Source organism: Gorilla gorilla, chromosome 13 (genome assembly GCF_029281585.2).
Source record: "Gorilla gorilla gorilla isolate KB3781 chromosome 13, NHGRI_mGorGor1-v2.1_pri, whole genome shotgun sequence".
NCBI lineage: Eukaryota > Metazoa > Chordata > Mammalia > Primates > Hominidae > Gorilla > Gorilla gorilla.
Window position 1 is genome coordinate 48,722,992 of NC_073237.2, and position 26,328 is coordinate 48,749,319.

Genomic DNA, 26,328 nt, shown 5'->3' on the forward strand with positions numbered 1-26,328 from the left:
CCTACTGGGAAGGCTTGTGGCAGGTCATCAGTTGGTCCTGCACCGCTTGTGATTTATTTTCTTTGACAGTTCATTCTTCTTTCTGTCAGACTGCTCTTTTTGCTTTCTTTGCAGCCACCCCCTTGGTCTCCCCACTGCTGTCTCTGGCACTGGTTCACAACAAAGCGCATTACTAAGCCAAAGCCTGCTGAGTCGACTTTTCAACTGTGCTGAGGATCATGTGACATTCATCCTCCCAAATAACAATTCGCTGTGGGTAATATGTTCCTAGTTACCCTGCAGCTTCCAGACCTAGGCCTCAGAAGAGTTTCGTAAACTACTAACAATACAGGTTGTCTTGTCTCGCTGGGAAAGACTTTGTAATATCTGTTCTTCATAGAAATTTAATTATTTCGATGGTCATTTTCTTTTATGCCTTTTGAACAATTACCAAGGGTATTAAAAAGACTCACTTTTCCTCCTTTGTTCATCTTAGCAAGCTAAAATAAAATAAGCCACATATGAAATGTGAAATGTAACCGTTTTATGGCATTTATATTTTATGAAAGAAAGAGATAAACACAAGGATAAACTCCAAATTCCATGCTATGTGACTTGTCTTTGACTCTAACAATCTGTTTGTTGCTTTGCTAACTAATTGTATTTAATGTAATTACCTCATATGCTAATTTGACAAGATGTAACTAGACAAACTCTTCAATTCTTAAAGCACAAATTCATAAAACATTTTAATACCCAAGAAAATTATCAACCCACATATTAAACAATACAAATGAGATGATAAATAGAAGCATGAGCTTTTTCAATCAGCAAACTAAAAGCTCCCAGGCTACATCAAACAGATATTTGTTTTTTAAAAACTTCTAACAACACTTTACTGCCTTTAGAGAATGAAAACTAATTTCTCTCTTTTTTATTAAGACTTCCACAGTTTGTAGAAATCTTAACCTAAAACACTGACAAAATCTAAATTTCCAGTAGCTATACCAAATGTCATAAAAACACATTGACATTTAAATACAGTACATATTAACTTAAACTAATTGCATAGTGTTTTCATTCAGTTAAAACAGATAAATTATGAAGATCAAGAAGTGATAGAGTCTTTATAACTTTGAAAATAATAGTGTGACTGAAGAGTTACAAAAACGTAAGTGAGACATGACTTTAGGCCACACTTAAAGAAAGAACAGCGAAAGATAATTTATTATTTTTTTGTATCTGTGAAGCTGTCAGTTCAACATTCCCAATCTTTTGACCTTTGTAACAAGCAAGGAATACGTACTGGTACAGGCCGAAGGCTATATGTGTGGAGCCAAACAGTGCAAGTGTTACCTCATTAGATGCATCTTCCAGCTTGTTCTGGTAATCTGTCAAGGTACGCCTCAATGTCTCAAGGACAACACAGAAGCTGGGAGGTTTATCTTTGTCCTTGTGGATGCCTAGAGAAAAATATAGGATGAAAATATACCCTTAAAGTCACAAAGGGACAAAACTTAGGCAAATAGTAACAGAGATACTACAATTAGGTAGAGCTGAAAAGACATTATGAAACCTTGAATAGAATTTTATTCTCCAAGTATACTGCTGTATGGCCAAGTATTAATAGCCTTTCTAAACAAGCGGCCAAATTAAAGTTCATAATATATCAAATTTAAATTTATGACTACTTTCTACCTTATCAAGGCCCACATGGTAGTGAGTTTTGTTTTTGTTTTTGTTTTTTTTTCATGTCTCCTAAGTAACGGCAGTGTTTGTACGTACCTTTTATCCAACAACTAAATGAAGTATACTTTACCATTGTTTGGGGGAGTTATATGTACACTTACTGTGGTCCTTGTGTTTCTGATTAGTCAGGCCTTTTATACTGCACTATTTTGCTTAAATAATAATTTCTGAACCCAAGAGTATATAATTTTCTGTTATACTTGGAAATATTCTTCAATCCTTAAAATTCTCAAGTTACAATTTGAAATAAACAATAAAAATGCTATTATCTACATAGCCTACATCATGTTTCAATTAAAACCCTTAAAACTGATACTCATGGTAAAAATATTGAGCATTTCCATGTTATGCCCTCAAACTACTTTAATTTAGTTGGGCCATAAATTATGTTAGTTGAGCTAATAAAGGTCACATGATCAAATGTAGCTCCAAGTATTAATCCAAAAAGTTGAATTTCAAAAATTACTTTAAATTGATTGTTGATTCAAACTATCGCAAGGACAAAAAACCAAACACCACATGTTCTCACTCATAGGTGGGAATTGAACAATGAGAACACTTGACACAGGAAAGGGAACATCACACACTGGGGCCTGTTGTGGGGTGGGTGGAGGGAGGAGGGATAGCATTAGGAGATATACCTAATGTAAATGACGAGTTAATGGGTGCAGCACACCAACATGGCACATGCATACATATGGAACAAACCTGCACGTCGTGCACATGTACCCTAGAACTTAAAGTATAATAAAAAATACACTAAAAAAATTGATTGTTGATTGCACTATTCTTTAAGTGTTAAAAAGCAAGTAGCAAATTCAGTTTTAAAATATTCACATTGAAAATATTTTTCTTTTCTTGTTATTTCTTCTCATCATATTTTATAATATAAATATTTCAATATACACGAAACGGATTTTCAACAAAGCTAAATTTTAAGAGCAGCATTCATATTATACGTCCTACTATTCATTCATTCAACTAATTTACTGAATTCCTACTACATACTAATCTTAGGCATTATGCATACGAAGATAAACAAGAAAGGTATAGCCTCTGTCTTTATAGAATTTAAGGTTTAATAAGAGAGAGAAAGATAGTAGATAAAAAATTATATGACATCATTTATCCATTCTTCAAATATTCTATTATTAGAACTTATGGAGAAGTGGGGGAAGGCAGTAATAAAGAAGGAAGGAAGGGGAAAAATTCTTAGTTAATGATAGAGCTACTTTATTCAGCTCAGAGTATTGGTGATATCTCATGTTTAAATCTTGGAGAAAATGTTATTAATGTATTTATGACATTTATCAAGGTATAATTTAAGCACCAACTTATATATGGGTACAACTTGGTTTTTCTTTAACAGAAGAGGAACATTTAACTTAAAAACCAAAAGTAATGTGGAAACAACACATATGACAGCTAGGAAAAGAAATACACTCTTCTGAGCCATGATAATAGAGGAGACAGTACTCTTCGTAATGACTATGAGTTGGAAAGACAACTCATTAAAAATTTTATTAAAGGTCTTACCAAATATATATTTTTAAACTCCTCTCTTGCACAAGATAAAAAAAAGTAATGTATAATTCTTTTCTTTTGCTACTACACAAGTAGACCATGAATAAATCATTCAAGGACACTCGGGAAATCTGCATTTTTACAATAAGGGAGAAAACTTCCTCTTAGAAATTCAGAAGAATAAAATCATCTTAATATGAGTGCTGAAGAGTAACGGGACAAAATGCCCTCTCCTTACTGACCTATGAACATTCTTATATTCTAAATAAAATAAAGTTTTATTTCCTGAAAATGTTTATATAATAAAGTTTAGTTGAAGTACAAAGTAAGCTTTATGTCTGCTATGGCTAGATTATTAAATGCCTTGAGGGAGTCTTCTTTGGGTTAAATCTGCTTGGTGTTCTATAACCTTCTTGTACTTGAATAATGATATATTTCTCTAGCTTTGGAAAGTTCTCTATTATTATCCATTTGAATAAACTTTCTCTCTCTCTCTCTCCCCCGCCCCGCCCGCCCCCGGCTTGAAGGCCAATAATTCTTAGATTTCCCCTTTTGAGACTATTTTCTAAATCCTGTAGGAGTGCTTCATTCTTTTTTATTGTTTTCTTTTGTCTCCTCTGACTGTGTATTTTCGAATACCTGTCTTCAAGCTCACTAATTCTTTCTTTTGCTTAATCAATTCTACTGTTAAGAGACTTTGACACATTCTTCATTATGTCAACTGCATTTTTCAACTCCAGAATTTCTGCTTGATTCTTTTTATTTCAGTCTCTTTGTTAAATTTATCTGATAGGATTTTGAATTACTTCTCTGTGTTATATTAAATTTCTTTGAATTTCCTCAAAACAGTTGTTTTGAATTCTCTATCTGAAAGGTCATATATCTCTGTATCTCCAGGGTTGGTTTCTGGTCCCTTATTTAGTTTGTTTGCTGAAGTCATGTTTTCTGGGATGGTTTTGATGCTTGCGGATGTTCTTTAGCGTCTGGGCATTGATGAGTTAGTTATTTATTTTAGTCTATGCAGTCTGGACTTATTAGTACCTGTCCTTCCCGAGAAGGCTTTCCCAGTATTTAAAGGTCTTTAGGTGTTGTGATCTAAGTTTTTGGCCACTGCAGCTATATCTGCATTAGGGGGCACCCCAAGCCCAGTAACACTGTGGCTCCTGCAGACTCACAGAGGCACCACCTTTGTGGTCTTGATAAAATTCAGAAGAATTCTCTAGATTACTACATAGAGACTCTTGTTGTCTTCTCTTACTTTCTCCCAGAGTCTCTCTGTGCTGAGCTAAAACTGGGGGAGAAGTGACACAAGCACCCCTGTGGCCACCACCAGTAGGACTGCACTAGGTCAAACCTGAAGCCAGCACAGCACTGAGTATCACCCAAGACCTGCTGTAACCATTAACTGGCGACTGCCTATTAATGTTTGCTCAAGGCCCTAGGGCTCTACAATAAGCAGGTAGTGAAGCCAGCCAGGATTGTGTCCTTCTCCTGAAGATGGCAAGCTCCCCTAGGTCCTGGGAAGATCCAGAGATGCTGTCCAGAAGCCAAGGCCTGGTGTTGGAAACCTTAGGAATCTACCTGGTACTCTATTCTACTGAGGCTGAACTGGCACAAGACAAAGTCCTTCCCACTCTTCCCTCCCATTTCCATAGCAGAGGAGTCTCTCCCCCTGGCCACCACTGCCACAGGCCCACAGGGAGTACTTCCAGGCTACTGCCAATGCTCACTCAAGATCCAAGAGCTCTTCAGTCAGCTTGTGGTGAATGCTGCCAGGTCTGGGAATCATCCTTCAGGGCAGCAGACTCCCCTTTGGCCAAGGGCAGGTCCAGAAATGCCATCGAAGAGCCAAGGCCTGGAATCAAGGACCCCAAGAACCCATGTGGTGCTCTACCACCCTGTGGCCAAGCTAACTTAGCTGCAAGACAAAGTCCCCTTTATTTTTCTCTCTGCTGTTCTCAAGCAGAAAGAATCTCTTGCCGTAGCCACTACAGCTGTGAATGTTCTGGGCCACACTTCAAACCAGCAGATCTCAGATTCTCACCAAAGGTCCGTGTGTACTACATGGGTATTGCTGCTGATTATTCGGGCCCCAGGGGCTCTTTAGTCAGTAGGTGATGAATCCTGCCAGGATTGGGTCCTTCACTTCAAGGCAGTAGATTCCCTTCTGGCCAAGGGTGTGTCTAGAAGTGTCATCTGGGAGCTAAGGCCTGGAATGAACGTCTCAGGACTCTGCCTTGTACTCTATCCTTCTGTGGCTAAGCTGGTATCCAAGTTGCAAGAAAAGGTTCTCTTTACTCTTCCCTCACCTCTTAAGCAGAAAGAAGGGGTCTCTTTCAGAGCTGTGAGCTGTGCTGCCTGAATCTGGAGGTGGGGTACTGCAAGCACTCCCTTTGCTGCCCCCGCTGGTGTCTCACTAGGTCACATACCCTCTAAGTTCACTGGCTCTGAGCCCAGCACAGCACTAGGACTTGCCTATGAGTTGCAGTCCTTGTGGCCTAGATTGTCTTTCAAGTTTATTTAGGACCCTGAGCACTTTAGTCCACAGTGGCAAGGCTTGTCAGAGCTCAAATTCCAAATGCTAGGATGGACAACTCCCCTCTGGCTAGGACTAGTCTAAATGTTCCCTCCGTGAGCACTGGCTTATTCTCAGTGTTGCTTTCCACTGTGACAGGGCATCACTGAGCTTCAATGCAAAGTCCCACAATCACTGTGCTCTCCCTCCCCCAAGTGCACAGATTCTCCCCACCACATAGCCGCTGCTGGGGCATGGAAGAGGGGTGGTGTCAGCAATTCAAGACTGTCTTTCAACCCTCTTCCATGTCTCTTTCAGTGATATGAAGTTTAAAACAGGTACTGTGACTGCTCATCTGATTTTTGGTTCTTATGAAGGTGCTTTTTTTTGCCTAGATAACTGTTAAATTTGGTATTCCTGTGGGGGTGATGATCACTGGAGGCTTCTATTCAGCCATCTTGCTCAGCCTCCAGCTGCTATGATTTGAATATGTCCTCCAAAGTTCACGTGTTGGAAACTTAATCCCCAATGCAGTGTTGAGAAGTGGAATCTTTGAGAGGTTACTGGGTTATGAGGGCTTTACTCTCATGAATGAATTAATGTCATCACAGGAATGGGTTTATTATCTTAGAAGTAGGTTTGTTATAAAAGTCAGTTCTCCCCAACTCTTGCTCTCTCTTGCCCTTTCATCTTCTACCATGAGATGATGTAGCATAAGGGCCCTCACCAGATGTTGGCCCCTCAATCTTGGATTTCCCAGCCTCCAGAACTGTAAGAAATAAATCTCCTTTCTTTATTAATTACCCAGTCTCAGGCATTCTGTTATAGCAGCACAAAAGGAACTAAGACAATATCCCACCCAAATTTATTATAAAAAAGAAACACTTACTGGTCCCTTAACCTGATAAAATGCTCACAAATAAAAAAAAAAAGGGTCACCCTAAACCGAGGACCTTATTGAGTGATTTGACTTAACCTAATAATCTTCTAATCACTGCAGTATGGCCCAAAAAACAATGAACTATAAAAGCTATCCTATCAAAGAAAGGTTCAAAAACTCACAAAGAGTAGCAAAAAAGATCTGAACAGTGATCATAATTAGCTTTTCAAAAGTCAAATTCCAAATGAAGAATAGAATATATCAGGAACACTTTATACTTGAATAACATCAACTCAAAATCCTGAGCTTCTCTCTCCCTCTGTCTATACTTGTACTTAATATAAGGTATCTAAAGTGGTCAAATTCATAGAAAAAAAAGTAGAATGGAGGTTACCAGGGACAAGGGGGAAGGAGAAAAGGGGATGTGATGATGAATTTTTTATCAACCTGACTGGGTCACTGGGTGCCCAAATATGTGGGTTACTTTCACTCACCACACCCTGTTTCGATCTCTCCCTCTCACTTTTAAGTAGGTTTCAACTCTGGCTGTACTTTGGCAAATCTTTTCTTGAATTAGTAGCCCACAGGAGGAGGTGGAGTAGAAAAAAGGTTCCAAGTCCTCTATTTACACGTTTCCTTTTAGACAATCTCAAAAACTAAATAATTTTTCATAACTCATATAAATTATTGTTTTTCAAGCTGGCATCATTATTTCAGTAATCTATAGTTCTGCAGAAAAAAACAGTAACTTTTCATGAATGGAGTCTATCTTCTCCATCTTCTTAACCACCTTGTTACCTACTTCATTTTTCTACAAGATCCCAAGAAGGGAGAATTAGTAAGAAATAATGGAGGGAGAATACAGACAAAAGACAGAGCTTTTTTTATACAGCTATCAATATAGAATATGAGTAGTCACGTTCATGTTCTGAACTGAACTCTGTTGTTTAGTGTTGATTTTTTATCTTGTAGTAGAAAACAGAAAATAATGTTCAAATGAGTTTTGTTTTCACCTGATAAAATCCAAACATTTAATACATAATGTATTGATAACTAAGAAAATTCTGTTTTCATTTTAAAAGCACTAATACAAACATTTTATTGGCAGTTAGACTTTTTTTAAACTCAGACCACAACACTGTATATTGTCTTAATCACTAAGTTTATAAATAAACATCTTTCATTATCTTGCAAACATTAGTGCCTATTCTAGAGTGTTTAGGAAAAATGGTTCATAACTTTTCTAACATATGGAAAGTATTTATTATGTAAGTCCTTCTCACTCTCTAACTATGTCTCTTGGGAGAATTCAGAAAACACTTCCTTTACCAAAGCTTGAGAAATATATTAGTAACGGAAGTCCTTGCTTCGTTGATGAGTTCTGTGTAGCTTGATAAGCTCCATGTGGCTAGAAGGCAAAGATTAACAGCAAACACTGGTGCCATCAAAATGGGTTCCCTGAATTTAGTGCAAGTGATTGGATCTTGGGTAACAAGAGACCAAATGGTAGCAATTAACTTCCAGAGACAAAGTGGACATGTTTAACATAATGGGTAGTGGAGTCAAAGCAATAAACAAAATGGTTTGACCTACAGAGATCACTGACATTGGCTAACTGATAATGGTGTTCCTAGAACCAAAATAAATGGGCAGCATAGTTAAGTCTCATTTGGTTTGCATAAGTAGAAAAGTCCTAGGTCTGATTACCACAAGCAGGACTTAAGTAAACAAAAAAGGAAGAATTAGTCCTCAAATACTTCTCAGACTTGAGCTAATTCACAGACCTAGGGACCTGTGAATAAAGACGATGGGTCTCTGTTAGCAATCCTGACATAGTGCCAAAAAATACCGTAAATCTTCCTCCTAACCTTCCTCAAAGAAACATGCAACCATCTAACAGGGTAACTGTACTGGGGGAGAGGAATTAACTACACTTATCAGGGATAACTGGACACTGGATCTGAACTGCCATTAATTCAGGGAGACATAAAATGTGCTACTGTGGTTTCTGTAGTCAGGGTAGGAGCTTACAGGCGTCAGGTAACTAACTGAGTTTTAGCTGAGGCCTCTCTCTAGTGGGTCCAGTAGGTACCTGAACCCACCCCATAGTTATTCTCCGAGTTTGGAACACATATTTAGAAAGGACAGATGCAGCAACTGGCACAGTGTCCACAGTGGTTACCTGACCTATAGAGTGAGGGATATTACAGAGGAAAATCAAGTGGAAAAGACAAGAGGAAATCACTGGAACTTTTACCTACCAAAACACAAATTGAAAGTAATGCCACACTCCTGGCAAGACTGTAGAGATTACTGCCTTTTAAAGGATTGAAAGAAAAAGGCACGGTGATTCCTACATCAGCATTCAACTCACCTAACTCGGCCACTGCAGAATACAGATGGATCTTACAGAATGACAGTGAATTAATCAATATGACACCAATTGCTGCTGCAATTAAATATGCAGTTTCACTGTGAAACAAATCAACACATTTTCTGGCAATTGGAATGAAGCTATTCATTCTACCCCCTTAGTAAAGACCACCAAAACCAGTTTTTTTCATCTAGCAGGACCAGCAATGTACCTTTGTTGCCACCCTACCACAGAGCTATATCAACTCTGGCTCTCTATCACAATCTAGTATGTAGAAATCTTAATCAACTCTCCATTACCGAAGATCTCACATGCTCCACTTCATTCTCTACTAAATTGATGGCATCATTCTGAATGGACCTGATGAACAGAAAGTAGCAACTACTCAAATTCAAGATGTATATAGCATTTCACAGGTCCTTATAAGTGGATCATAGTGTAAACTTTTAGGAGTCAGAAGCAAAGCAAGCCATCCACTACAGATAACTATTCTCCTTTTGAAAATGGGCTTTGGACTTGCTACTGGTCCTCAGCAGATACTGAATACATGGCCAACAATTCACCATGTGACTAGAGGTTGCCCATCATAAAACGGTTACTGTGTGATCTACCAATCCATAAATTCTGGCATACACAAGAGCACTCTATCATCAAATGAAAGTGGTATATAAGTCCTGAAGGCACAAGTAAGCTGTATGAGCAAGTAGTCCAGATTCCCATGGGCCCTATTCCTGTTACATTGCTTTCTCTCTCTTAACCCACACCTGGGATGCATGGAGAGTTCTCTATGACCAGCTCACAAATAGAAAAAAAAATGGGCTTGGTTTATAGATGGTTCTGTATGTTATGGTGACATGATTCAAAAATAGGCAGCTGCAGCAGCACTACAGCCCCACTCAAGGCTGGCTCCGGAGAACAGTGGTAAAAAGAATCCTTCCAGTAAGCAGAACGTCAAGTAGTGGATGTGACTATCATTCTTCCTAGAATGAGAGATGACCAAAGATACAAATATACACCAATTCATGTGTGGTGTCTAACCGTTTGGCTGAACGGTTAGGTACTTGGAAAGAATGTGAATAGAAAATTGGTAACAAGGTTGTCTGGGGAAGAATATGTGGACAGACTTCTTCAAATGGGCACTGTGCCCAGATCAACTTCAGTAGACAAGGATCTTAATAATCAGGAGGGCAAAATGAAGTATTCTATGGATATCAACCAGTGTTTTTTCCTAGCCATCTTTGTCTTTACAAAATTGAACAAAAGAGTCATAACAGCAAGGACAGAGGTAATACACAGGCTCAGCAATATGAACTTCCATTCACCAAGGCTGATTGGGTTACAACTCCTGTTGAGTGCCAAATTCACCAATAGCAAAAACAAACACTGAGACCATGATATGACACCATTCTCTGGGAGGATGAGATAGCAACTTGGTGGCAGGTTGATCACACTGAGTAACTTTCATCATGGAATGGGCAATGCTTTATTCTTACTAAGATAGACATTTACTCTGAATACGGATTTTCCTTCCCTAACCATAACGTTTCTGACCAAACCACCATCCATGTGTACACAAAATACTTTAATTCACCATCATGTATTCCAAATGGCATTGCTTCTGATCAGAGAATGCATTTTACAGCAAATGAAGTGTGGAAATAAGATTGTTTCCATAGGATTCACTGGTCTTACTATGTTTCTCGTCACAAAAACACAAACACTGTATGATTCCACTTAATATAAGGTATCTAAAGTGGTCAAATTCATAGAAAAGAAAGTAGAATGGAGGTTACCAGGGACAAGGAGGAAGGAGAAAAGGGGATGTAATGGTGAATTTTTTATCACCCTGACTGGGTCATTGGGTGCCCAAATATGTGGTTAAACACTATTTCTGGGTATGTCTGCAAGGGAGATTAACATCTGAATTGGCAGATCGCCCTCCCTAACTTGAGTGGGCTTCATCCAATCTGTTGAAGGTCTGAAGAGAATAAAACCCTGAGTCAGAAAGAATGCTTTCTCTCTGCCTTGCTGTCTTTGGGCTGCAACATCAATCTTCTCTTGCTTTCAGGCTCAGACTCCTGCCAGAGCTTACATCATCAGCTCTCCCAGTTCTCAGGATTTCAAACTCAGACTAGAACCATACAGCTCTCCTGGATAATAGACCCTCCTGGAATACAGGTGTGGACCACCTCACCAGAGATGGAACCATATCCAGCTGAGATGCTTGCTGACAGCAAAGCAATAGGGTATGGGTAGTAAAGGAAGTTAAAAATACCAGTTACATGTGACCAGATAGAAAAAGAAGGACTAAGTACAGAGTACAGACAGCCTCAACTTACAATGATTCAACTTAAGATTTCTCAACTTTACAATAGTGCCAAAGCAATACACATTCAATATGCTCCTCGACTTACAGTGGGTTTATCTGACCTTACTTTCCCAGCTCCTCCCACAATTGCATAAGGTCTAATTCTTACAACAAATTCCTTATTCAAAAATACTATAGTGGTTCTGACTACCCAATCAAACTCTAGCTTTACATGTTCTTATCTTATAATGCACACTTGATCTTCACAGTTACTTCTTATATTTATAATTCTTAATATTCTATCACTAAAATGGAAAAAAAGTCTACAATTTCTCCTAAAGAGAAATAATAAGAACAAGCCTAGTAAAGGCAAAATGTAATTAAACCTATCATAACAAATATGATAGTGTTAAACAGGATATGAATTGAGAAATAAAAATTGAAAATTCAAACTGATATAGGTCAAAGACTTATAGAACTCAAAAAAGAAGTGTACAAGATGAAGAATTTAAAGTGAATTTTTTTAAATATACAATTTTAAAGAAAATCAGAGGCCAAGGCTTAATCAAGCCTTCAATTCTGTACTGTCCAATCTGTGGATAGTAAAATTTATTTAACAGTGATTATTCATATTCATATTTAAAATAGTTAAAATTAAATTTTCAATTCCTTAGTCACGATAGTAATATTAAAAGCACTTAATAGCCACATGTGGCTAGAGTTTACTATACTAGAACAACAGATACAGAGCATTTCCATTACTGCAGATTCCATTACCAATTGAGAGAAAATCTACAGAACAAAAAAACATGTTAAACTATACAATGGGATGCAATCAGAAAAATGCAGGCTGTGAAACTCCTAGAACAAATGAAACAGTTTTTTAACAAATAAATTTCAAACAAAAATGATAAAAAGAGACAGAAGGCCGGGTACGGTGGCTCACGCCTGTAATCTCAGCGCTTTGGGAGGCCGAGGCAGGTGGATCACTCGAGGTCCGGAGTTCAAGACCATCCTGGTCAACATGGCAAAACCCCATCTCTACTAAATAATACAAAAATTAGCTGTACGTGTTGGTGCACACCTGTAGTCTCAGGTACGCGGGAGGATGAGGCAGGAGAATCGCTTGAACCTGGGAGATGGAGGTTGCAGTGAGCTGAGATTGTGCCACCATACTCCAGCCTGGAGAAGAGTGAGACTCCATCTCAAAAAAAAGAAAGAGGGCCTGGCGCAGTGGCTCACGCCTGTAATCCCAACACTTTGGGAGGTCGAGGCGGGCGGATCACGAGGTCAGGAGATTGAGACCATCCTGGCTAACATGGTGAAACCCCATCTACCAAAAACACAAAAAAATTAGCGGGGCATGGTGGCAGGCACCTGCAGTCCCAGCTAACTGGGAGGCTGAGGCAGGAGAGTGGCATTAACCTGGGAGGTGGAGCTTGCAGTGAGCTGAGATGGCGCCACTCCAGCCTGCATGACAGAGTGAGACTCCATCTCAAAAAAGAAAGAGAGAGAGAGAGAGACAGAAGAGGAGAGGAACCTACAGATTTTTTAAAATCAGCCAACCATAATATCTAGACCTTCTCTGTATACTAATTTAAACAAACTGATATTATATGAGATATACAAGAAACTTTGAAATTTATGACACTAAGAAATTTTTAACTTTTTACATATTATAATGATCTTATATTTATATTTTTAAAAGACTTCATTTTTTAGAGTCAAACTTAAATATTTATGAATACAACTAAACATATTTTCATGTTTTCAATATAATACAGCAGATATCTGTATTATACAGATATATAATACAGAAATAGCTGGAATATGCTTTCAATATAATACAGCAGAGGGGAAGTAGATGAAACAAAATTGGTTCTTAAGTTGATAAATGTTGATCTGAGTCGTGAGGGCAACAGATTTTGTTACACTATTCTGCCTCCTTTTGTACATATTTGAAATTTTTCTTGATGGGGATGGCATTGAATCTGTAAATTACCTTGGGCAGGATGGCCATTTTCACGATATTGATTCTTCCTACCCATGAGCATGGAATGTTTGAAATTTTTCATAAAAGAAGATATGCAATTAATTACTGGATGAATTTGAAGGAAGAAAGATCATAGGAGGATCTTATCTTTTTTAAAGTAAACTTTATTGAGGTTTCTCTTGGGAGTAAAAAAAAACATGTTCATTATACATATTTCTGCTCTTATAGGTAACACATTTTTCCTTTATTCTTATAGTTTTAAAAATTTCAAAAATATATTTAAATGCAGGTGTTATTTGATTATTTTTCCCTGTAAAGTAGTGATCTCATCTGGCATGCTACAATCTTTTTTATCTCAAACAAGTATTTTTGAATTATGTCTTCAATTATTACATTTGTTTCATTTACTCTAGTTTTTGCCTTAGAAAGACGTACAATCTTTTCATTGGTACGCCATATTATCATCTTTTCCCCGTTTTTCTTTCCTTATCTGTTTTAATTCTTTGTTCTTTTCCTCTGCATTTTATCTGTGCTCTTTTTTCTACATTTTGTCCTCCAAATCACCAATCTAAAATGTTAATTGTAGATTGTGGATTTTCTAATGTCAATTCTGTCATAGCTACTCACAATTTTAATCTACTATCCTATTTTTAGTTTCCTTAGACTCCTTCCTTATGTCATTCTTTTACCTGTTAATCTTACTGGGTTTTTTCGGAGTAGGAGGAGAATTAACCTTTTTCTATTTCAGCCTATTCTTTCCTTATTAATCCCATTTGAAAAAGGTCATTTCTTTTTGTAGCCTACTGTGGATGCCAAATAGCTTCTAAATTTTATTCCAATTTCCATGGCGAATCATTTCACCACTCTGTTCTAAATGTACCAGGTACTGTTCCTTTCCCCTCGTTTTGTGGTGCTTAGTTTTTCACAAATTCTATTTAGTTTTCCTTAATTTTTAAATGAAAAAAAAGAGTAAAACCCTAACAATATTTAGAAAGTTTGAAAAAAGACTGTATGTATAAATTCTCCAAAGTTCTACTCTGAATCAATTACATGGTGATAAAACTCCCACTAAGATCAATATCTGAAGCTACATGAGTGTACACAGTTCCTATTATATTTTTCAGCAAGCAGCAATCCCTGAACTTAGGTGGTATCATCTCCCAATCTACTCCCTGGACTTCTGGCACATATAGTTAGATAGACTATAGGGAAAATTTTATCTCTAGTATGAACTGCTACCAATGTTTTTTTTTTTCTTGATTCCTAGAGATAATACAAAGGAGACTTCTCAGAACTTTACCTCCAATCTGTGGGTCATTCCTGGCTGGCTGTATTCTGGGAGTTACACAGAGATGGTATGGGAGTTGAAAGAAAGATGGGGAAAATACTCTTATTGCCTCAGAAAGCAGCACCTACACAGTAGAAAGATAGCTTCCCAATTTTATAGTTGGTACAGACCCTCCATTTCCAAAAGAGGGAGGATACCGTGGCAGGAGAACAAAATGTCTGTCTACTGTCATAGGATAAGTCAAAGGGAAGCTGATTGTACTTTCATTTCAGTTCTATTGACTATGTATTATATATACTCTCCCCAAGGGAGGGTGAACATTTATTTGATTTTCAGCATTACTATGTGTTTTCAACATTTCTGTGCAATCATTAGTATGAAAGTGTGGAACTATTTTATAGGAGGCTACCAGGCTGTTGACACTTTAAACTTGATTGTTTGCAAATCATAAATAACAACATAGGCACGAAGAAATGCTTAATAATCAGTATTTTGGGGGTGCAGTGGCTCATGCCTGTAATCCCAACACTTTGGGAGGCCAAGACGGGCAGATCACCTGAAGTCAGGAGTTCAAGACCAGCCTGGCCAACATGATGAAACCCCATCTCTACTAAAAGTACAAAAATTAGCCAGGCGTAGTGCTGGATGCCTGTAATCCCAGCAACCTGAGAGGCTGAGGCTGGAGAATTGCTTAAACCCAGGAGGTGGAGGTTGCAGTGAGCCAAGATCATGCCACTGCACTTCAGCCTGGGCGACAGAGCAAGACTCCATCTCAAAATAATAATATTAATAATCAGCATTTTTAATTATCTGAATGTTTTCTTTATACAATACTATACTCTCTACAAACAATTTAAAACTTAAAGAGAAATAAGGATAACAAGATGAAACACAATGAATTGTTTCAGTTCAGTCACTTAAAATTCACGTCTCCAGAAAAAGTAGGAAAGAGAAGGAGAATAATAGTATGTTTTTAAACTTTGGGATGAATGATAACACCCCATTTCTAGGAAAGTCTATGAAGTTGAGATATAACTGTAAAGTAAGGAAGGGAGAAAGTGGATAAATAAAAAGAAGGCAGAAAATCCAAAGAGAAGAGAACAAGAAGACTACAAAAGATGGTTGGAAATGAGTAGTGATTAGCATAAAGTTAAATGGCATAGTCTCACTTTATTCCAACTATCAACTACCTTTAACATACTCTGAATAGATGAAGCAAAATAGAAATGAGTTTCTATTGTTATCAAATCGTAACCAAAGTAGCTATGCCTGAAACAAAATATTCTGACATTTACAAGCATTCTTTGCATTAAGAAAAGTCAAAAAATGTACATTGGCATATATTAATGACCTCATTACAAAATGTTGAGTACTCAGTAAAGCTACTCCCTTGGATTTCATAAACTGAAACTATGAGTGTAATGAAGTGCGGCAAGTTTGGTTTGTAAACCTCAGTGAATTAGGAGATAAGGGAAGCCAGAGAGAAAAAATCTGCAAATGACAACAGAGGAAACGGTGTGCTGCTCCTCCTACAGCCATCCTCAGCTCCTCAACCACCCATGAGACTCTAGTTAAAAAGATACCAGCTACAAGGTTCACAAGAACAATTAAAAATTCTCAAGAGGATACTAGGTGTAGGCAATATTCCTTTATGAAAGAAGTAAAGCAGGAGAGGGGGGAGGAAAAATCCAATTTGTTGTCTTGATTTTCCCAAGAGCACTCCCTGAGACTGCCCAATTCCTGGGTGACACATACATGCCCAAAGGAATCAAATGCTACTGCTTTTATTTCCTGGGATCCTTCAGCCTCTCTAAGTAAAAAGGAAAAGAACACCTCTAGAGTATTACAAATTATTTCCTCAAGGAAAGCTGAAGAAAGTTGGAGTCTCAGTGAACATGAAAGTCAACCACCCTAAAAAAATTCAAGACTGAGCCACAAGGAAGACTTTCTTTCATGCATCCTAAGAAAAAGTCACATTCTTGATGTTTGCTGACACCCTCAGGCATAAGTGAAACTATTAGAAGAAATACTCACAGCAAAAATACTACATGGGGCTGGGCACAGTGGCTTACACCTATAATCGCAGCACTTTGGGAGGCTGGGGTGGGAGGATTGCTTAAACGCAGCAGTTTGAGACCAGCCTGGGCAACATGGTGAAATCCGATCTCTATAAAAAATACAAAATTTAGCCAAGCATGATAGCATGTGCTGTAGTCCCAGCTACTTGGGAGCTGAGGTGGGAGGATCACTTAAGCCCAGAAGGTTGAGACTGCAGTGAGCCATGACTGCACCACTGCACTCCAGCCCTACCAACAGAGTGAGATCCTGCCAAGAAAAGAAAAGATGCAGAAAAAGAAAGGAAGGAAGAAAGGAAGGAAGGAAGGAAGGAAGGAAGGAAGGAAGGAAGGAAGGAAGGAAGGAGGGAAGGAAGAAAGACTACATGGGTTCAAAGTAGAAAAAGATTTCTCCACACACATCCTACTATAAGAATTTCTACCTGAAAAGAAATGAGACAGGAGCAACTGTAGTGCTTCAATTTTAGTTGATAGTAGAAAGCAGAAATAGGAAATAAATGTCCCTAATGACAGAGGCAATTAAGATGACATTTCTATGATCCATGAAAGACTGTACATCTGTTCCACTAGAGATCAATCTTTCTGGTGACTCCTTATGGATGCTACCCAAAGAGCTGCTATAATTTAGAAAGAGATTCCATGATCACCTTTATAACTTCAAAACTTAAAATGTAAAATAGACCTTCAACCTGATATTAATTCATTCATATTTTTATTCATATTCGACAAATACTTTTTGAGTGACTGTTTTGTGCCAAGTACTATTCTAGCTGCTTAAAATACACTAATGGTTAAAGGAGACAAAGATTCTCATCCTCATGGAACTGAAATATAATAATAAATGTTCCATATACTATGATAGAAATGTTTGACTGCAATAGGTGCTATGGGGGAAAAAAGTAGAGCATGCAAGGGAGAGACACAGTGAGCCCAAATAACATAGGAGTGGGAAGTAAGCAAGCTTCATGGACAAGGTGAGATCTGAGCACAGGCCTAAGGAAGACAAGAAAGAGAGCTATACAGATACACTAGGTAAAAAGCTTTCTGGGTAGAAGGAATGGTCAGTACAAAGGCATCTAAGGCAAAAGCATGCTTGGCATATTCAAGAAATGGCAAGAAGCTAGAGTGGCCCAAACACAGGGAAGGAGGGGAGAGTAGTGGGAGGTGAGGCCAAAGAAGCAATGAAAAACAAGCAAGCCATTGATACCATTTTGGCTTCTAAGTAAAGCACAGGACCTTACAAGGTTTAGAGCAAAGGAATGACACACTCTAACTTAGGTTTTTTGTTGTTGTAGTTTCCGTCCAGCTTTACGGAAGTATAACTGCCAAAAAAGATTATATACATTCAAGGTGCAAAACTTGATTACTTGATATCCATATACACTATGAAATGATTACCACAACCAAGTTAATTAACACATCCATCACCACACTTAGTTATCTGCGTGTGTGTGTGTGTGTGTGTGTGTGTGTGTCGTAAGGATACTTAAGATCTATTAGCAAATTTCAAGTAAACAGTATTATTTCAGCATTATTAACTATTGTCACCATGTTGTACATTAGATCCCCAGAACTTACTCTATACCTGTAAGTTTGTAACTTAAGCTCATAAATGGTCCTTCCGGTAGCTACAGAGAAAACAGACTGAGGGGGAGCAAAGGTGGAAGCAGAGAGACCCATTAGTCACAAGAAGGCCAGGGTTAGAGGCATTAGGAAACAAGGTGTAAACTGTTACACTGATCACAGGTGAGGAGATCAAGTTAAATCCTCTCGGTAAATAACTTCTGGAACGTCTTGGACTTACTGAAATTTCACTTATCTGCTACCTGAATATAAGCTGGTGGGACATGTGCATTGGAAAGTTTCTTAAAGTAGAAAACTACAAAATCTGAAGGAGACAGGGAATCGAAAACCTGAGAATTACTGCCAGCTAGCTCTAAGTTAAGATTAACTCAAGAAAATAGTTTTCATTCATTTCATTTTGAAAAGCAAGCCCAAAAAACAATTTTGCTACTGTCCCTATAAATTTCTACCATGGATTACTTTTCCTGAAATAGAGGTTAGATACAAAGCATGTATTAAACTGAAAGGTATGTCAAGAGACAAAAAGGAGGTAAAGCGCCACTGCCTTCTTGCCGTAGCTAAAAAAGAGAAGATCTCTGGAAAATTCTTCCCAAGATAACAGAATTAATTATTTACTTATTCATTTGTTAAAGATGGGATCTCATTATGTTGCCCAGTCTAGACTTGAACTCCTAGGCTCAAGTAATCCTCTTCCTTCAGCCTCGGGAGCAGCTGGGACCATATGTGCACACCTAGCACTTGATTACTGAATTAATTTTGTTACAAATTCTAAGAATGTGCTACAAACACATACACACAAATGTCACTATTTAAAGTAGATTTTTCCCTCACAGATATCCTAACATACCTTGTTTTATTGCATTTCATTCTACAGTGCTTCACAGGTATTGCGATTTTTACAAACTGCAGGTTTGTGGCAACCTACCTTGAGCAAGTCTATTGGCATCATGTTTCCAACAGCATGTGCTCTCTTTGTGTCTCCATGTCATATTTTGGTAATTCTTGCAGTATTTCAAAGTTTTTCATGATTACTATATATATTATGGTGATCTATGATCAGTGATCTTTAATGTTATTATTGTAATTGTTTCGGGACACCACAAACCATGCCCATAGAAGATGGTGAACTTAACCAATAAATGTTGTATGCTCTAGTATGGAGGTTTCTCAAAAAACTAAAAATAGAATTAGCATATGATCCAGCAACCCCACTGCTGAGTATGTATCCAAAAGAAATGAAATCAGTGTCTCACAGAGATATCTTCAATCCCATGTTAACTGCAGTGCTATTCACAATAGCCAAATACAGAATCCACATAAGTGTCCATCAATGGATAAAGGGATATTTTAAGTGGGATATATACACATTGAAATATTACTCACCCATAGAAAAAGAATCCTGTCATTTGTGGCAACGTGGATGAAACTGGAGGACATTATGTTAAGTGAAATAAGCCTGGCACAGAAAGACAAATACTACATGTTTTCACTCATACATGAGAGCTAAAAAAAAAATTGATCTCATGGAGGTAGAGAGAAGAATGGTGGTTACCAGAGGCTGGTGGTGGGGTGGTAATGAAGAGAGATATATTAATGGGTATAAACAAGGATTCGCCTTTCTAGAAGGTTTCTAGTTCACATTCGTGCTACTCCAGTGAACACATGAATGATAAGAAAGACAACCAGACTTATTACCTATATGGAGAATGTCGTAATGGTCTGCGCAGATCAAACCAGCCACAACATTCCCTTAAGCCAAAGCCTAATTAAAAACAAGGCCCGGCCAGGCGTGGTGGCTCACACCTGTAATCCCAGCACTTTGGGAGGCCAAGGCAGGCAGACCGCTTAAGGTCAGGAGTTCGAGACCAGCCTGGCTAACATGGTGAAACCCCGTCTCTATTAAAAATTAAAAAAAATTAGCTGGGTGTGGTGGCACACACCTGTAGTCCAAGCTACTCAGGAGGCTGAGGCAGGAGAATCGCTTGAACCCAGGAGAGGGAGGTTGCAGTGAGCAGAGATCGCGCCACTGCACTCCAGCCTGGGCAACAGAGTGAGACTCCGTCTCAGGGAAAAAAAAAAAAAAAACCAAGGCCCTAACTCTCTTTAATTTGATGAAGGCTGAGAGAGGTGAGGAAGCTGCAGAAGAAAAGGTGAAAGCTAGGAGAGATTGGTTTATGAAGTTCAAGGAAAAAAGCCTTCTGCATAACACAAAAGTGTAAGGCCAAACAGCAAACGCTGATGTAGAAGCTGCAGCAAGTTATCCGCAGATCTAGCTAAAATCACCGATGCAGGTAGCTACACTAAACAACAGATTTTCCGTGTAGACTAAACAGCCTTTTGTTGCAAAATGTCACCTAGGACTTTTACAGCTAGAGGGGAGAAGTCAATGCCTGGCTTTAAGGCTTCAAAGACAGGCTGACTCTCTTGTTAGGGGCTAATGTGGCTGGTGACTTCAAGTTGAAGCCAATGCTCATTTGCCATTGAAAAAATCCTAGGGCCCTTAAGAATTATGCTTTATCTACTCTGCCTATGCATTTATAGAGCATTTATAGAGCACAGGGAGAGTAGATATAGAATAATTCTTAAGGGCCCTAGGATTTTTTGAATGGTAAATGAGCATTGGCTTCAACTTAAACTGACAAGCTACATTACCAGCTACCAGGGCACAGGCAGAGTTGATAAAGCATAATTCTTAAGGGCCACAGGATTTTTGAATGGTAAATGAGCACTGGCTTCAACTTGGATGACAAGTTGGAACAGCTCATACAGATGACAGCTCATCTCTTTACAGAATGTTTAACTGAATATTTTAAGCCCACTGTTGAGACTTACTACTCACAAAAAGATTCCTTTCAAAACATTATTGTTCATTGACAATGTACTTGGCCACCCAAGAGCTCTGAGATGTATAAGGAGATTAATGTTGCTTTCAAGCCTGGTAACACAACATCCATTCTGTAGCCCATGGATCAAGAAGTAATTTTTACTTTCAAGTCTTATCATTTAATAAATACATTGCATAAGGCTATAGCTGCCATAGATGGTGATTCCTCTGATTGATCTGGGCAAATTATATTGACAACTTCTGCAAAGAATTCACCATTCCAGGTGCCATTAGAAACACTTGTGATTCATGGGAGTAAGTCAATATGTCACAGGAATTTGGAAGAAGTTGATTCCAATCCTCGTGGATGACTTTGAGGGGTTCATTATAAAATGACAATAAAGGATTTAGGATATTACATAAATGTAGTTGATAAACCAGCAGCAGGGTCTGAGACAATTGACCTCAATTTTAAAAGAAATTGTACTCCGGAGAGGTGGAGGTTGCAGTGAGCCAAGATCGTACCACTGCACTCCAGCCCAGACAACAGTGCGAGACTCTGTCTCAAAAAAAAAAAAAAAAATGGAATTGTACTGAGGGTAAAATGGTATCAAATAGCATGGCATGGTACAGAGAATTCTTTCATGAAAATAAGAGTCAACTGACGGAGCAAACTTCATCACTGTCATCTTAAGAAATTATATCTATATGTAGAAGAATGAAAGTAGACCCCTCTTCCTGTATTAAAAAATCAACTAAAAATGGAGTAAAGACTCAAACATAAGACCTGAAACTACAAAACTACTAGAAAAAACATATGAGAAATCCTTCAGGACACTGATCTAGGCAAAGATTTTATGGCTAAAACCTCAAAAGCACAGGCAACAAAAACAAAAATAAACCAAAGGGACTATATTAAACTACATAGCTTCTGCCCAGCAAAGGAAACAATCAAGAGAGTGAAGAGACAACCTGTAGAATGGGAGAAAATATTTACAAACTATTCATCAAACAAGGGACTAATATCCAGAATACACAAGGAACTCAAACAACTCAACAGCAAAAAACCACCCAAACGATCCCAATAAAAAGCACGCAAAGGACATAAGTAGACATTTCTCAAAAGAAGACATACTAATGGCCAACGAGTATATTTTAAAATGCTCAAATCATAAATCAGGGAAACGCAAATCAAAAGCACAATGAGATATCATCTCACCACAGTTAGAATGGCTAGTAGCAAAAAGACAAAACAAAAAAAACAAAAAAAAATAATGGGGAAGATGTGGATAAAAGAGAACTCTTATACATTGTTGGTGGGAATGTAAATTAGTACAGCTATTATGAAAATAGTATGGAGATTTCTCAAAAAAACTAAAAATAAGCCAGGCATGGTGGCATGCACCTACAGTCCCAGCTACTCAGGAGGATGAAGTGGGAGGATTGCTGGAGACCAAGAGTTCAAGACTAGCCTGGGCAACATCCCAAGAGTCTAACTCCTTAAAAAAAAATAAAAAATAAAAAAAAAAGAAAAGAAAACTAAAAATAAAGCTACCATATTGAGAGGTGACAGCGTGCTGGCAGTCCTCACAACCCTCGCTCGCTCTCGGTGCCTCCTCTGCCTGGGCTCGAACCTTGGCGGCACTTAAGGAGCCCTTCAGCCCACCGCTGCACTGTGGGAGCCCCTTTCTGGGCTGGCCAAGGCTGCAGCCCACTCCCTCAGCTTGCAGGGAGGTGTGGAGGGAGAGGCGTGAGTGGGAACCGGGGCTGCGCGCAGCACTTGCAGGCCAGCTGGAGTTCCGGGTGGGCGTGGGCTTGGCAGGCCCCACACTCAGAGCAGCCGGCTGGCCCTGCCAGCCCCGGGCAATGAGGGGCTTAGCACCCGGGCCAGCAGCTGCAGAGGGTGTACTGGGTCCCCCAGCAGTGCCAGCCCACCGGCGCTGTGCTCGATTTCTCACCGGGCCTTAGCTGCCTTCCTGTGGGGCAGGACTCGGCACCTGCAGCCCCCCATGCCTGCCTCTCACCCGCTCCATGGGCTCCTGTGCACCGGAGCCTCCCTGATGAGCACTGCCCCCTGCTCCACGGCACCCAATCCCATCGACCACCCAAGGGCTGAGGAGTGTGGGTGCACGGCGTGGGACTGGCAAGCAGCTCCACCTGCAGCCCGGGTGCGGGATCCACTGGGTGAAGCCAGTTGGGCTCCTGAGTCTGGTGGGGACGTGGAGAATCTTTACGTCTAGCTCAGGGATTGTAAATACACCAATTGGCACTCTGTATCTAGCTCAAGGTGTGTAAACACACCAATCAGCACCCTGTGTCTAGCTCAGGGTTTGTAAATGCACCAATCGACACTCTGTATCTGGCTACTCTGGTGGGGCCTTGGAGAACTTTTATGTCTAGCTCAGGGATTGTAAATACACCAATCGGCACTCTGTATCTAGCTCAAGGTTTGTAAACACACCGATCAGTACCCTGTGTCTAGCTCAGGGTTTGTGAATTCACCAATCGACACTCTGTATCTAGCTGCTCTGGTGGGGCCTTGGAGAACCTTTGTGTCCACACTCTGTATCTAACTAATCTGGTGGGGACGTGGAGAACCTTTGTGTCTAGCTCAGGGATTGTAAACGCACCAATCAGCGCCCTGTCAAAACAGACCACTCGGCTCTACCAATCAGCAGGATGTGGGTGGGGCCAGATAAGAGAATAAAAAGAGGCTGCCCAAGCCCTCAGTGGCAACCCGCTCGGGTCCCCTTCCACACTGTGGAAGCTTTGTTCTTTCACTCTTTGCAATAAATCTTGCTACTGCTCACTCTTTGGGTCCACACTGCTTTTATGAGCTGTAACACTCACCGCAAAGGTCTGCAGCTTCACTCCTGAGCCAGCGAGACCACGAGCCCACCAGGAGGAATGAACAACTCCAGACGTGCCGCCTTAAGAGCTGTAACACTCACCACGAAGGTCCTCAGCTTCACTCCTGAGCCAGCGAGACCAAGAACCCACCAGAAGGAAGAAACTCCGAACACATCTGAACATCAGAAGGAACAAACTCCGGACACGCTGCCTTCAAGAACTGTAACGCTCACCGCAAGGGTCCGCGGCTTCATTCTTGAAGTCAGTGGGACCAAGAACCCACCAATTCCGGACACAATATGATCCAGCAATCCCACTACAGATATTTATCCAAAGGAAAGAAAATCAGTATATCAAAGGGATACCTGCACTGTCATATAAACTAGAGTATTATTCACAATAACCAAGATATAGAATCAACCTAAGTGTCTAGCAATGGATAAATGGATAAAGAAAATGTGGTATAAGCCAGATGCTACCATACCTAAAGTCCTAGCTATTTAGGAGGCTGAGGCAGGAGGATTGTTTGAGCCCAGGAATTCTAGGCTATCCTGAGCAACACAGCAACACACTGTCTCTAAAAAAATAAAAGAAAGAGTATATGATGTGTGTGTGTATATACATACATATACACGCACATACAGACACATAATGGAATACTATCCAGCCATAAAAAAGAATGAAATCCTGTCATTTGTAGCAACGTAAATAAAACTGGAGGTCATTATGTTAAGTTAAATAAGCCAGGCACTGAAAGACAAATATCCTATGTTCCTTCTTTTTTTTTTTTTTTTTTGAGACGGGGTCTTGCTCTGTTGCCCAGGCTGGAGAGCAGTGGCACGATCTCAGCTCACTGCAAGCTCCGCCTCCGAGGTTCACACCATTCTCCTGTCTCAGCCTCCCGAGTAGCTGGGACTACAGGCGCCCACCACCACGCCTGGCTAATTTTTTGTATTTTTAGTAGAGACGGGGTTTCACCGTGTTAGCCAGGATGGTCTCAATCTCCTGACCTCATGATCCACCCGCCTCGGCCTCCCAAAGTGCTGGGATTACAGGCGTGAGCCACCGCGCCTGGCCCTTATGTTCTTACTCACACATGAGAGCTAAAAAAGCAGATCTCACAGAGGTAGAGAGTAGAATGGTGGTTACTAGTGGCAGTGTGGAGGATGGTATTGAAGAGAGGTAGATTAATGGGTATAAACATATAGTTAGATAGAAGAAATAAGTTCTAGAGTTCAATAGCACAGTAGGGTGACTACAGTTAACAACAATACGTTTTATATTTCAAAATAGCCAGAAGATTTGAAATGTTCCCAATAGAAAGAAATGCTAAATGTTCAAGGTGACTGGTATCTTAAATACCCTGATTTGATGATTACACATATTTTATGCATGTATCAAAATATCACATGCACCCCATAAATGTGTATGAAAGTATGTAAAATTATTCTGTATCCATTTTTTAGGTAACAAAAAAGAAATTGCCACAGCTAACCCAACCTTCAGCCACCACCACCCTGATGAGTCAGCAGCCATCAACATCAAGGCAAGACTCTCCACCAGCAAAAAGGTTATGACTCACTGAAGGCTCAGATGATCATCAGCATTTTTTGGCAATAATGTATTTTTTAATTAAGGTATGTGGATTTTTTGACGTAATGCTCTCACAACTTAATGGACTACACTATAGTATAAACATAACATTCAAACATACTGGGAAGCCGAAAAATTCGTGACTCACTTTTTTGCTTATGTAACAAAAACCCAATCTGAGCAGAAACAGAGTCCATTATAAAGGCACAGAGCTGTTTTATGCAAGCCAATAGGAGGAATGAAACCAGATCCCAAGCAGTTATGTAAATCAATCAGGATGTAAATCAAATACTCAGAAGAGGTCATCAGCAAGATAGTTTAATGACGAGACTACAGAAATGTGTACAGGTTAACAGATCCCAAAAGGTATGATGAGGCACCAAAAGCAAGCAAGAGTAGAAAACGAATATTATGTCTTAGCTTAAAAGGTCAAGTGGAGAGAATGTCACCATAGTCCAACAAGAGCCACAGCCATGAAAGAGGGCCCACCCAACAGGCACTGTGGCTGCTGAAAAATGAAGCCACTGCCAAAAATGCAGTGGAGCAGAGGAAGCAGAGGAAATAAATACTTCGACTGCTTTCTTCTGTCATTCCCTTAATCTCCTGTGGGTGCACCTACTGTCCATCCCCAACCAGAAGCCAGAAGGTAAAGGAGCCCAGATCCACAGAAGTCAGCCTCCCAAGGCACACAGCAAAACAGAACAGAGGAGAATGGATCAGCAAGGGGAGAAGGGTGTAAAGGAGAGAAAAATCAGCACAAAATGGAAACATGTTACCACTCTGTAACAATCC

The 26,328-nt window shown here is 39.5% G+C and overlaps 1 protein-coding gene across 4 annotated transcripts in view; it reads right to left on the reverse strand.

The window, feature by feature from the left end:
* The window catches only part of CCDC171 (coiled-coil domain containing 171), a 422,806-nt gene that overhangs the window by 246,748 nt on the left and 149,730 nt on the right, over window positions 1-26,328 (reverse strand). For all 4 annotated transcript variants that reach the window (XM_031014903.3, XM_031014902.3, XM_055350793.2 and 1 more), the window contains exon 12: window positions 1,336-1,442. In XM_031014903.3, coding sequence (XP_030870763.3) covers window positions 1,336-1,442 — 107 coding nt within the window. The remainder of the gene's footprint in view (window positions 1-1,335; window positions 1,443-26,328) is intronic.